The 13,123-nt window shown below is 33.2% G+C and overlaps 1 protein-coding gene across 5 annotated transcripts in view; it reads left to right on the forward strand.

Annotated features, from left to right (window-relative positions):
- The window catches only part of LOC123010486 (protein c-ets-1-A), a 95,396-nt gene extending 82,726 nt beyond the window's left edge, over positions 1-12,670 (forward strand). For 4 of the 5 annotated variants that reach the window (XM_044407405.1, XM_044407404.1, XM_044407407.1 and 1 more), the window contains 5 exons: positions 7,761-7,898; positions 9,798-10,052; positions 10,813-11,100; positions 11,611-11,887; positions 11,929-12,670. In XM_044407405.1, coding sequence (XP_044263340.1) covers positions 7,761-7,898; positions 9,798-10,052; positions 10,813-11,100; positions 11,611-11,887; positions 11,929-12,010 — 1,040 coding nt within the window. In that variant the 3' untranslated portion in view covers positions 12,011-12,670. The remainder of the gene's footprint in view (positions 1-7,760; positions 7,899-9,797; positions 10,053-10,812; positions 11,101-11,610; positions 11,888-11,928) is intronic. The other variant, XM_044407406.1, reaches the window with a different exon arrangement.
- Positions 12,671-13,123: the final 453 nt, after the last annotated feature.

Consider the following 13,123-nt stretch of genomic DNA (forward strand, 5'->3'; position numbering starts at 1 on the left):
TCACGTATGCCTTCTGCTCCCAACACCTGTTGCAGACGACGCGTGCCCCCAACCGAATTATTTCGGATAAATTGAGTCGCGGTTCTTGCCTTTGTTGGGGTTGTGAGGGGGCTTACTGGATGAGTGGCGCGGTTTGTGGGTCTGGAAGAAACATAGAGCGAATAATTGCAGGTTTGAATGATTTCGGGCAATGCGGGATGCACTAACTTGTTGCTTCGATGGGCATCTTTGTGCGGTTAAACGTTTTGCTAGGCTTTCATTTCCGATAAGAAGTAGGTATGAGTTTGTTTCCGGCCTAACCGGAAGTAGAGAGAAAAAACCTTTTGTTTTTTTGTAAATTATGATTAAAATATAACAAGGATTACTACAGATATAATAATATGACAATTAATAGGTATAATTTAATAAACCTGAAATTCTTTTTATTCTATTTTGTGACTTTGTTTTGACGACCAACTATTAAGATAATTTTCCATTTTATGCATAATGTTCCACTCAATTTTAATGGGTTCAAATTTTAATTTTTTTTCTTTAACTGAAAACACTAAAAGAAATATTTATCTCAGCTTGAGTTTTGTACCCAATTTTACCTCAGTTTAAAAATATGATTTAATTTTTGCAGTTTACTTTTGAATTAATGATATTATATTCATTTGTGTTTTTTGTGGTAAAGATATTGCATTACGAGCCTGCCTCAGAAATAAAAGAATGCAACGTATTGTTACCTTGTCAGATAACAATTTTGTTAAGGTTTTAAAAATTTATGGAAGAAAATAGAATTTATTTTTATTTCTTTATAATTATCAAATGATAAATGTAATATAACGTAAAAAGTCATGTGGATAATAATAAATTATGTTGTAATAATTAAGATATTTGTATTATATGGGGGTTTCAGATTAAAGAGCCACCTGTAAGTGATTAAATGATCTAATAATCATACCATCATTGGAAACTTGTTCGTTTGTTGCTAATCATAAACATCAGTAAGATATTTAGGATATACCGGGTGTCCCCCGGTTTCAGATTAAAGAGCCACCTGTAAGTGATTAAATGATCTAATAATCATACCATCATTGGAAACTTGTTCGTTTGTTGCTAATCATAAACATCAGTAAGATATTTAGGATATACCGGGTGTCCCAGGCAGGCTTGGATATAGGAAATTAACATGGGAAATTGTGTTTTTTTTCCGGTCGCAGGAGTAACAGAAATCAAAATCTGATTGAAGAGCTTGTATTGCTCGAAAAGGGCTGTCTTATCTACATTATTGTCGATTTTCCAATTAACTCCATTTGGTTGAAAACGGCCCTCGAAAAATCAAAATTTGAATTTGACGGGTTAGCGTTACTAAGAAACGAACTATCAAGACATTATTGCCAAAAGAGAATTTGTCAACTAAAGCCCTTGCTACGACTTGATAGTTTGTTTCTTAGTAACGCTAACCCGGCAAATTCAAATTTCGTTTTTTCGAGAGCTGTTTTCGGAGTTAATTGGAGAATCGACAAAAATATCGATAAAATAACCCTTTTCGAGCAATACAAGCTCCTTCAATCAGATTTTGATTTCTGTTACTCCTGCAGCTAAAAAAAAATAAAAACTAATTTCCTATATCCAAGCCTGCCTGGGACACCCGGTATGTGTCTTAACAGACTATGAGGGATGCAACGATAAGACATAAATCAAATTATGATTTTACGATCCGATGATCTATTTTGTAGCCGACGTTAAGGATTTAATTGAATGAAGAATATAGATGAGCAGAACGAATAATTGTAATTATATTAAATAGGTTCACGCAGTAGGTACATCAAATAGGTATACCTACCTATTGTACTATAGGACCTATACCTGGTATTTTATGGAATTATACCAAAATTCAATCTCATTATAAAATTACATTTTAATTATCTTAATTTTGGATGGTTGATTTATTTTGATACATACATATTTATATGAATATTATAAAAGTAAATAAGTAAAAAATTGTAAACATGTAATTTTGTAATTAGTATGTAATTAAGATGTCATACACGCTATTAATTTTGCAAATAAATAATTAGAATACAAATAATTTTAGTCAAATTTTAGATATTTTGAAAACTCCTGGACAATTTGCTACATTCGTGTTTTTGCATTTCAGTACCATTAAACATTTGAAACAGAATATTTATCAAAATTAATTAAAATACAGGGTGCGCCAGAACTCGCGCCTCAGAGAAAAATGCCATGAGGTAAGGAACACCAATCAGGAACATGGAAAAAATGTTAAAAAAATTCTATCTATAAACATTTTGACGTTATGAGGGTTTAAATTTTGCACTTTGACTATTAATTTTTGTTGGAAAAATCATTTTCCAAGTATTTTTGCTACAGGCTATTGGCAAAAATTGTTGTACCTTTACTAAATAATTATACAAAGATCATCAGTATCATTAAATAGACATAAGAAAATGTCAAATGTCAAAATTTTTTGACAGAATTTTTTCCTTGTTCCTGGTATCTTATCTTACTTGAAATTTTTCTCTGGTACAGCCTGTATGTGCTCATATTTATATAGGTATTCATGTTACTCGTTTGTTTAATCAAAACCAAATTTTGTATAGTCGAAAGTCGTCAATTTAAGAAATATGCTACAGTTTTCAAAAGTGTTTTTTTTTAATATTAGAAGAACTCAAGTTTTTAGGTCTTAGCCTTACATGGTATATTTTACGTTTCAACTAGAATTAAACAATTGGATGAGCATAAAATGTAAAATAATTTGCATTCTTGCCATTTCTGAAAGTTTCTTTGTTTTCTGAAAACATTCAACAATAACTCACAATTTAATAGCCTTTTATTACATTGTTTAACATAAATTTAATTACCTAAAGTTCACTGTCACAATGAAGAAACTTATCGGTCATAAACTAATGCCTCAAATTTCCATTTTGTGTACATCTTTCATTGTTAAAATGTGTTGATATTTAGTTTTAAAATAGAAAAATATAGAAAATTGTTGTTTTAACTGCACCATCACCAGGATGTGCTAATTTAGTTGCCATAAACCTGCTTATTTTCCAATGAACATTTATTATTCCATCTTTTAATAGTTTTCATCAAATAAATTGATCCGAATTTTTACAATTACAGCTGAAACTGTTGAAACTTTGACATTCCTCGCGCCACTATTATAGAGCAAACGTCCCGCTCGATCCTATCTCTCTGACTCTCTCTGTAAAACACAAGTTGTTGACCAAGCAGGTGGTTCTGTTAAACTAGCACCTGTCTCACACACCAGTTTATATTTTTAACTGAAAAGTTGCAAGATCGGCCTCGCCACTACCAACCAACATCTCCCCTGTCAAGCGGCGGCTTGAACACGGCCGTTCTTGAACACCACATCATTTGAAATTAATCGGCACAAGCCAAACGATGATCTATAACTCGATCTATATTCATTGCATGCCTTGCGACTGATTTGCATAAGCAAATTAATTTAACAGTAAAACCTCGCGAAAACGATTAAAAAGACCCAAGCTATAGATGGATGTAGCATCGGCGGGTTTATCGACCAATTAGCCAATAGAAAATGCGAAGAATTCTCGAGCGAAACACTTGCACGCTGATTAAACGAGCTGCTCTGGAATGCTCACTGATGTATTATAGACGCGATTTTTCTCGACGGCGCATTCTGCGAGCTTTTGCCGGAAGTGCATGACAGCGAAGTGGACGATTCGGAGTCGGATATGGGCCAAGGTTGGCGGCTGCTCCACGCTCTGAAAAACGTTTTGGTTGTAATTTTACTTTTAGTTGCACTTTTACATCGAAATCTCGAAATAGAAAACCCTAATTATTGTATAGGTACTTAATATAAAATTGTAAAATGTCACAATATTACAGCAACAAAGAAGACAGCTTTCTTTATAAAATTTTAAATTCTTGTGCAAAAAACTGATGTACACAAATGTGTTACATATGTTTTTCTAATGTAGCCCATAAAGGTGATGAATGGGTTACGGAATTATCTCGATCGGCTTTATTTTCGGCTTGCCGGTACCGGTTTGGTGGTTTCTTGTTTAGGTTTTATGCTACAATCAATTTGTGGTTATTCCCAGCGTTTTATTGAATTACATTGGTTACATTTCGCTTTATTATTCCGGTTCGGAGGCACTCGTTGAGGTTTTATTAATTACGTGCGTAATGTACTCGTTAAGGCTTGTTTTATTAGGCTTCTTACAATCGATGATATTGCTAATTAGACTTGTAATGCGACACATGGTACGGGGAGAAATTACCTCTTTTGTTGCTTAATTTAGTTCATTTTTATTATACTGGTTTCGTTGTACCTTGACTAAAACGAATAATAAATGTGGTAAGTAAGGTGGGGAGATGATTCCGCGGGAATGTGATAAGTATCTAAGGTACATTCGGGACGATGATTCCGCGGGAGAGAAGCATCCTGATGTAAAAAAGGAAACAAAAAAGTGTGTGTTAACAACATTACAAAATATTTTTACTTTTCAATTCAATTTTTTTAACAGATTATTAATATGATTTTAGTGTTAATTAACAGTTGCTGTTTTTTCATTGAAATGAGAGCGAGACTATTAATGTAAATTTGAAAAAAAAATTTTTTTTACGAGTAAAATCATGGAATTTTGATCAAGTTTTGTTTTGTGACTTTGTCCAAAACACTTTTTACGTGAAAAAGTAATACCGAAACCAAGATAGAATTAGTAGAATTGAAGACTTAAATACGAGTTAGTAAGATAAATGTTAATTTGAGATGAAGTAGGTAGTGTTTATGCTAATTTTAGAGCGTGTAGAAATTATATTTTTCTAATTATATACAGAGTGTAGCTCACTACACTATAAACAAATAAATATTGTATTTTTTATAGAGTAATGGAACAGGCAAAGGTATTTAGGTACCGCACTCTAAGATTAATGCAAACTGAGGTTAATAATTAGGAAGAAAGCGGAAAACAGTAGAACTTAAGAGTTGTAGAAGGGAGGAGCAACTGCTGATGATTAATCACGCACAAGTGATCAAACTGGAGCAATTTATAGGGTGTAGTGTTTTATTTATGTTGATAACCTTTTATTAGAAAATTTTAAAGTTACTGCTATCTACTCCGTTAAAGTATCCAAGTGTAGATAATTATTTACTTAGCGTGAGATCGTAAATTATTGGTTTGTAGGTACCTCTTTAAACTTACGATAATCGATTTGCTAATTAGCATTGACATACCCGGCGTAGCTCATTTGATCCCATTGCGATACTTTTTTTCAGTTTTTTTTATGTTTTTATAAGCGTTGGTGTCTATGAAACAAAAAAATTATTCACTGAAATTGTTTTATAAAATTTTTCAAATATTTTTTTTTATTATTGTTTGATAAATTGTAAACAAAATGTAATTCACTGAGTACCTACACAAATAATACAAAACAAGTAAACACTTTCAGTGTTTTGCAAAGGTTAAAAAAAATCCTTAAAAAATTACGTAGCATGTGTTAAACAATTTTTGCAAAAAAAAACATGCACATGTTTACCTATATTTTATCACATAGGTATTCAAGAATAGGAAACCAATTTCTTGTCAACTACCTGCTTAAGCGCGTTCTGTCAGAAAATACAAAAATTGTTTAAGTTGTAAAATAACGTCACAAGTGTATTTAAATAGTATATTATGTTATTTAGAATAAAAGTGAGTTTATGAAGCTCAGCTGAATTATTTGCCTCGCTGCGTTCGGCAAAATAAATGTTCCGCTTCACCGCATAAAGTATCACTTTTTTATCACTATTTTATCCCCAACGTATTCAGATCGAGAGTAAAGAGCAACGTTATAATTACAAAGTAAATGAACAAATTAATCAGGATGCTTTGCAATGAAAACATAACGAAATTTGTGTTAGGATTTTTGAAAGTGTATATTGATTTAACTAGAATGAAGGATGACTAGAAATATACAACATTGGGAAATGTCATGGTAAAAGTAAGAACGCTTTGGCGAAAAAACAGTTTTTATATTCCTCGAGTTTTGGACGCCTGATTACAAATTTCGACATTTGATCTTTGGATTTGTTTAGGTGTGTTAAAGTTATTAGTTATACTAAATATTGTAATTTTTATCTAATTTGAAAATAATATTCTAAAGAACTCATTACAAAACACACCCCTTTCATGGGATATAGCTCACTTACATAGCATTTTTCATACATGTTCATAGGAAAATTTGGCTTACAATTAATTATTCTATCACCTGTTTAAATTTGTAGCAATAAAAACGGAATACCTACCCTGTACCTATAATAAAGATAAGTTGATGTGTTTATTCAATATTCAGACTGCGTTTCGCCATAGCTCAATCGCGATTGGTTATTATGAAGTATTTTGACAAATACTTCAATAGAAAATGTTTCTTTTTTTATCTTAGACTTCATGTCAAATAGGTTGATATAAATATAGTACAAGGTGATTCGTCTAAAACAACTAACTTGATGGCTTTTAAACGGTAGCTCGCAATTGAAAATTATATACCTAGTACTTAGCAGATACATAGTAGATAAACGTATAAGTATTCAGTCATTTACTACTGGTAGGACCGTTAAAGTTCACGTGTAAAACAGTCAGGTCTGACATCTTAATTGAATCATCCTGTATGTTTCAAATATCGGTTTGGCAATAATGAAGATGTCTATCTAAATATTTACTCTTTTTTTTGCTAAAAAATTTTGTGCGTTAGATAAAATAGATATAGCTGAGGAATGAGATTTTTTAATCTTTACATAAACTTTTGTTATTCATTTGTTATCAAAGAGTTTTTCTTCTCCAATAACTTAATATTTCGAAAATATATTTTTTGTTACAATATGTGCCCGTTTTCAAAAAATGTTACTAACATTGATCACGTTGATGCTAAATAAGTAGTTATTTTCCATCAGCATCATCACTGATTGGTCGCGTAGCATTAGTATAACTCACCATTTTGCTCATTACTTCTATCATGCATTATTATTCATATAAAACGAACCGTAACTTGCTGTTAAGACAATTTAACAAAAAAGTAACAACTGTTTCCATTGTTACAATACAATCATCGACAATTTGGGATCCATTTATTATGCTCAGAAAACATTGCATCAACGTCACAACTAAGTACGAGTATATTATCATACAATGGCGACTCGAATCGAACCTATAAAATCTATTTAGCCTCATAACCTCTCGTTTTAATAAAACAAGCAAACAAAAGTGCTACGGATGCTCACATTCGCACCACAAACTGTCAACGCTCTTGATCACGTCTTCTAACATCAAGAGGAAGAAGGATACATCCTTCAAACAAAATAAATTTATTCACTATCTATCACAGTCATTAAGATGAGTATTTGTTGCACGATCTATAATTAATATTCAATAACAGTTTCGTGTTAACACCGGACATCCTCGATAACCCAACCCATGAGCGATCTTAACCAGAGATCCAATCGCCCATAAGAGTCTTCCGGTACAAGCCACTGATCGGCGAATAAAGTCAATTGGTTCATAAATCACATTTCGATATGCAGAAGGCTGGGATCGGTGATATGGACCAACGGGAGATGGAGGGCGTGGTCAGCCTCCCAGTTAGCCACTCTCGACGAGAGGCGGATCATCGCAAGCCAATCCGACCGCACGGTCATCTTGCCAACCTCAGCCTCCGCGATCGCTTTATTTGCATTGTTCTATTGTCGCATTTGGCTGCGATTCAGCTAATTCGATTGTGCGTTGCAGGTGGGTACGGTCAATTGAGGAGTCCGGCGTGTCCCCCCGCCGACGAGATCCGGGAGGAAGGCTCACCGCCACCGCCGGGACCTCCCTCGGGGTTCCTGCACATACAAAGAAGTCCTGCCTACCACCATCTAAAGGATGGTAAGTTGATTCAACAAAGTGGTTTTCTTTTGATTTCTTTATTCATTTAAGCCAGAAGTTCCAAACTATACAAATAAACATGAAATTATATGTACATCTGTTGCGGAATTAAAATTTCGGGCAGTATTTTTCTGCCACTTCAAGAAGTTCACCGTAAAATACCTTTTACTGTCATCATGCCTGACATTTGACAATTAAACTTTTCTGTCAGTGAACTAAGTGTAATTAAATCATTGCTTTGATCTGCTGCCTACCCGTTGTAATGCCACAAATCACTATTTTTGAAAGTAAATATGTAAGTCAAATTGACATAGCCATGACAAGAGTAAAAAATGAGGTTATTAATGTAAAGGTTGTTTTAGAGTTTACATTATGAAAATTACAATACTGCCCGAAATTTTAATTCCGTAACTGTACATACACATAACTTATTTAAAAATAAAATTTTTAATACATAATGTAATATGTGGGTAGGTATTACGTAGTAGGCACCAAATATTTTTTGACAACTTATGTGGAAGAATTGGGATAGAATTTATTTTCAATTTTTTTTATTGAGTTTTAGTTTAAAAAAAAATAACTTTCAAGATGCAGAAATAGGTATCTATGTATTTTTATTTATTATTATTTTTTTAATAATCTTAGCAGTCAATACCAGAATTAAGGAAAAGGCTGACTTCAAGCTTAGGAAATGTGTTCTTTTTATTTGTAACTGCTGAGAAAAAGTTAGTGTTAATAGAAACGGTTTAAAATTAGAATTAGGTTATCAACAACTGTGAATAATAAATTGTGGGATACCTAATAGACATATTTTTTTATTATTTATCAATGTAATAAAGGTTAAATATGTTCATAAGTTCTTTGATCAATTTTAAATTGTTGTAAAGGTTTACCTATATACCTATGTAATATAATTTTCACCTATAAGATAAAAATTTGCATTTAAACTTGTACTTACTAAAAAAAAAGATATAAGCAGGGCTACTACACTGCCGACTCAAAATATTTTTTTTGTAATACACGATTTAAAAGAGTTGTACATTCTCTTAGATGGTGGTATAAAACGTTAATAGAAGCTCAGATTTGCTTTTATATTTTTTCTAGGCTGTGTGGTTTTCAAAATATGAATATTTAAAAATTCTGAATATATTCTGACATGTTCTGACATCTCCTACAATAAGACAAAATTACTGTCCATAATGAATAAAAAATTAATATAAAGTTGCATTTGTGAAGACTTTCATCAGTTGAACTTATCTACCTAGGAAAGTTTTGAGAGTAATTTGATGATTTTAAAAAGAACACGAGTGATTGTACCTATGGTCCTTTTGAATCACGCCATATGTACTTAATATACAGGTGCTCCAGAACTCGCGCCCCAGAGAAAATTTGTAAGTAAAATAAGATACCAGGTACATGGAGAAAATGTTTAAAAAATTCTATCTGTCAAAAAAGTTTGACATTTATTTTCTGACATTTAACATTTTTTTAATGATACTGATGATTTTGATATGTTTTTTTTACAATTATTTAGTAAAGGTACCGAAATTTTGCCAGTAAAAGCGACAAATAACATTGAACAGAGTTACAATTTAGGATAGAGCTTCCTTGTTTCCTCTTATAATAGCCTGTAGCAAAAAAAAATCGGAAAATTATTTTTCCAACAGAAATAAATAGAGTCAAAGTGCAAAGATTAAACTTTCATAACTACTAAATTTTTATAGATAACATTTTTTAACATTTTTTTCATGTTCCTGGAATCTTACTTTATATGGCATTTTTCTATGGGGCACGAGTTCTGGCGCACCTGTATATTATAATTTAATGGTCAATTCTAACATTTGGAATACCGTTTAATAAGTATTTTTTCTCTATTTTGATTTTGTGTGTTTTTTTAAGGTTTCAAGAGTTCATGTTCGCCGAACGAGTCTGGAAATTTCGGCAGCGGAATGGACAACCTACAATCGATGAACAGCGAAGATCAATCTCACCTCTTCCAAACGTCACATTATTCGCCCGAAGAACACGAATACCAAGCTTTGGAGGCCGGCCACCAACCCCAATACTTAGAAAGTTCGCCCGAATTCTACGCTGCCAACAACCTCATCGAGTCCAAGTATCACCCGCACTCTTACGTCAAAAACTACGCCAGAGGTGGGTACCAAAGACGTCTCCACGCAGTCATTAGTATTCGTCTACAACTCGAAATCGTAGGCGGCTGGGCTTTTCATCGAGTTCTCACGACCTTCACTTGTTGCATATTCAGAGCAAAATCGCCCCCGATTCTAGAAATAATCTAGACGGTACGGTGTTAATGACCTTCGCGACTGTAATTTAAATTCAAGGTTCAAGTAATGGCCCTCCATAAATAGAGAACCCAGTTTGGAACAATAGACCATCCTTGCCTAATGAAATGTCGATAAGCGTACTTGCTTGTGCATGAAAATATGTAAATGATAAGAATAACGATGATAACGATCAATAATATTATTCCCTCTCGACAGGGAATAAAGTAACGCTTCAATCCCTCGTTTTTGACTAATGATCTGGTACATTATTTTCTTGGGAATAAAATATGTGAAATACCGATTATTACTCTTAAAAACTGTAAATATAAACTGGAATTGAATCTTTTGAGTGTTTTTAACATAATCAAACTCCTTGATATCGATTTTTATTATTTGACAAACTTATCAATTTCTTATGTTTATAAATTTAGTCTATTGGGAGAAGTTTTCTATGCATTTTTGGAATAAACAACATTATTAATTCTTCTAAAATGAAAATACTTTCGGCCCTCTTCGGTCGCTTGAGGCATTACCTATATTCTTGAGATTAAAATTGTTATTTATCCCCTTGTTACATAAATAACTAGTATTTGCTGCAAATGTTTCAAATTTATTTTTTGGAATAGGTACGGGAAGGTATACCGATGGTTACGGCGACACATATGGTTCTCCCTACGACGGTACCCCTTTCCAGACCGTTCCCAGTGCTAACAATGGCGCTCCAGACCAATGGACCCACAATCACGATCTCGGTTCCATAGCGCATGCGCACACGCATCCCGCGTTTTTATCGGCCGGGATGCAAGGGAGGGATCCTATCAATCCACTGGGACCAGATACCAAACCTATGCTCCAAAATGGGATGATCACGGGATATCCCAATAGTGGGGCGCCGGGAGGTCCCTGCTTCACAGGTAAAAACACGCTTTTTTACATACATAACAAAAAAAAAGTTAACTCGAAAAGCAATTTTACTATTTGGAACAAAGACTGAGGAGTAAGTACATACACGTGTCTCAATTTACACTGGAGAAATTTTTCTGTAAAGTAAAAAATGCAAATTGATTCAATAACTTCTTTATTTTATGTGCGCTCTTTGAATCAAAATTTTACATAATTAATGGTCCAAAGAAAGAAAATACTGAACAACCTCAACAATTTTTTTCTTAACTGAAACTTTATTTATCACGAACTTCTACAACTATTGTGAATTTGCTTAAAAAAATTTTTTTTCGATTAAATAACTAAATTAAAGACGTTATTTTTCTAAAATACAATTATTAGTTTGTTGCATTTTACACTCAGCAAATTAATAGCGTTTGAATGGTTTGTGTTAAAGATTATGTTTTTCTCATATTTTTTCTTTATTGAATTAATGAAGTAGTTCTAAAGTACCTAATTAATATTTGTGTTTTTTGTTTTAGGTTCGGGTCCTATCCAGTTATGGCAATTCCTACTCGAACTCCTAACGGACAAATCCTGCCAAACGTTTATATCCTGGACCGGCGACGGCTGGGAATTTAAACTAACAGATCCTGACGAAGTGGCGCGACGCTGGGGCATTCGCAAGAACAAGCCGAAGATGAATTACGAGAAGCTGTCGCGTGGTCTTCGATACTACTACGACAAAAACATTATCCACAAGACTGCCGGGAAGCGTTACGTCTATCGCTTCGTCTGCGACTTACAGACCTTGTTAGGGTGAGTTGGCGATGACTGGTAAAAAGAGAGAAAGTCGTTAGTGGCCGTATCGGTTTTAGGTATAGTCCAGAGGAGCTGCACGCAATGGTAGATCTCAAGCCAGAGAAGAAGGAAGATGACTGATCCCAACTCGCGTCGCATCCCTCGCCCTCCACACAAACTGGTGCCTATCAATCGGAAAACCATCACTTAATCATTCAAATTTCGTAAACTGCGTGTTGAACAAACGCCACCTGGCGACTGAACATGTCATTTGTGTTAAACACGCAGGCGCTATTGCTCATTTGCACAACCAATCAGAATCAACAACAAAATTACGTGTGATTTTATTAAGTAAGATATAGATAATGTATAAAGTTAAGATAATGTGCTCTCTTGATTTAGCGAGGGTCAGCGCCACTGATCGAGCTGTCTGTGTAAATATCATTATTGTGATAAGTCTTTCAGATCAGATAGTTATATGTTTATATTTTTTCAAGTCCAGGCGGCGCCGCAAGCGCATGGAAGAGACAATATAATAAATTTTTGCACATTTGATTACTGTTAAAACTTGCAATAAGATGTTTTTAATGATACGTTCTGAATGTTAACAAGTTTTTTATCGTGGTCTCAAACCTAAAGTATATTCTACTATTAAGTTATTATTTAAAAAAATAATTATAACACGTTGATGCGGCGAAAAGTCTCATTCAAGGAATTCTTTTCACGCTGTATTTTTTGTGTTATCCATACGTATAACTATGTATTAAATAGTGATGTTTGAATAAAATATTGGTTTTACCAGAATTGTTTTCTTTTTCGTTAGCTTTTAAGTTTCTTCCTCTTTCTCACCTTTTTTCTGTAACTTATACTTTCAAAGAAAATCTTTTATTTTTTTAAATATCACTGCTATATATTTGTCATTGTAACCAGTATGAGCCCTCATCAGTCTTTTCTTTGTTAACAAATGAAATGTTATCATTTTTTTCTTTGTTAACAAATGAAATGTTATCATTTTCAATATTTACTTTATGCCTATACCTACGACTTGTTTTTTTTATTTTAGCATCAAAAAACTAAGTGGTACTTTTCGAAAAGCCTCAGTTTCTTCTTTGGGACATCTGCGAAGTATTTACTACTTTTATAACAGTAAACAGTATAAAAAAGTACCGGAAACTGAAATAACGCTCCTAATTATTTAAAAATGTGTTAATTCAAATTTTGGAAGACTTTAAAACTGCTTGAGATTTATTGCAA

This window comes from Tribolium madens, unplaced genomic scaffold (genome assembly GCF_015345945.1).
Source record: "Tribolium madens isolate multiple individuals breed KSU strain unplaced genomic scaffold, Tmad_KSU_1.1 Scaffold_91;HRSCAF=231;Tcas5.2_LG7, whole genome shotgun sequence".
Taxonomy (NCBI): Eukaryota; Metazoa; Arthropoda; class Insecta; order Coleoptera; family Tenebrionidae; genus Tribolium; species Tribolium madens.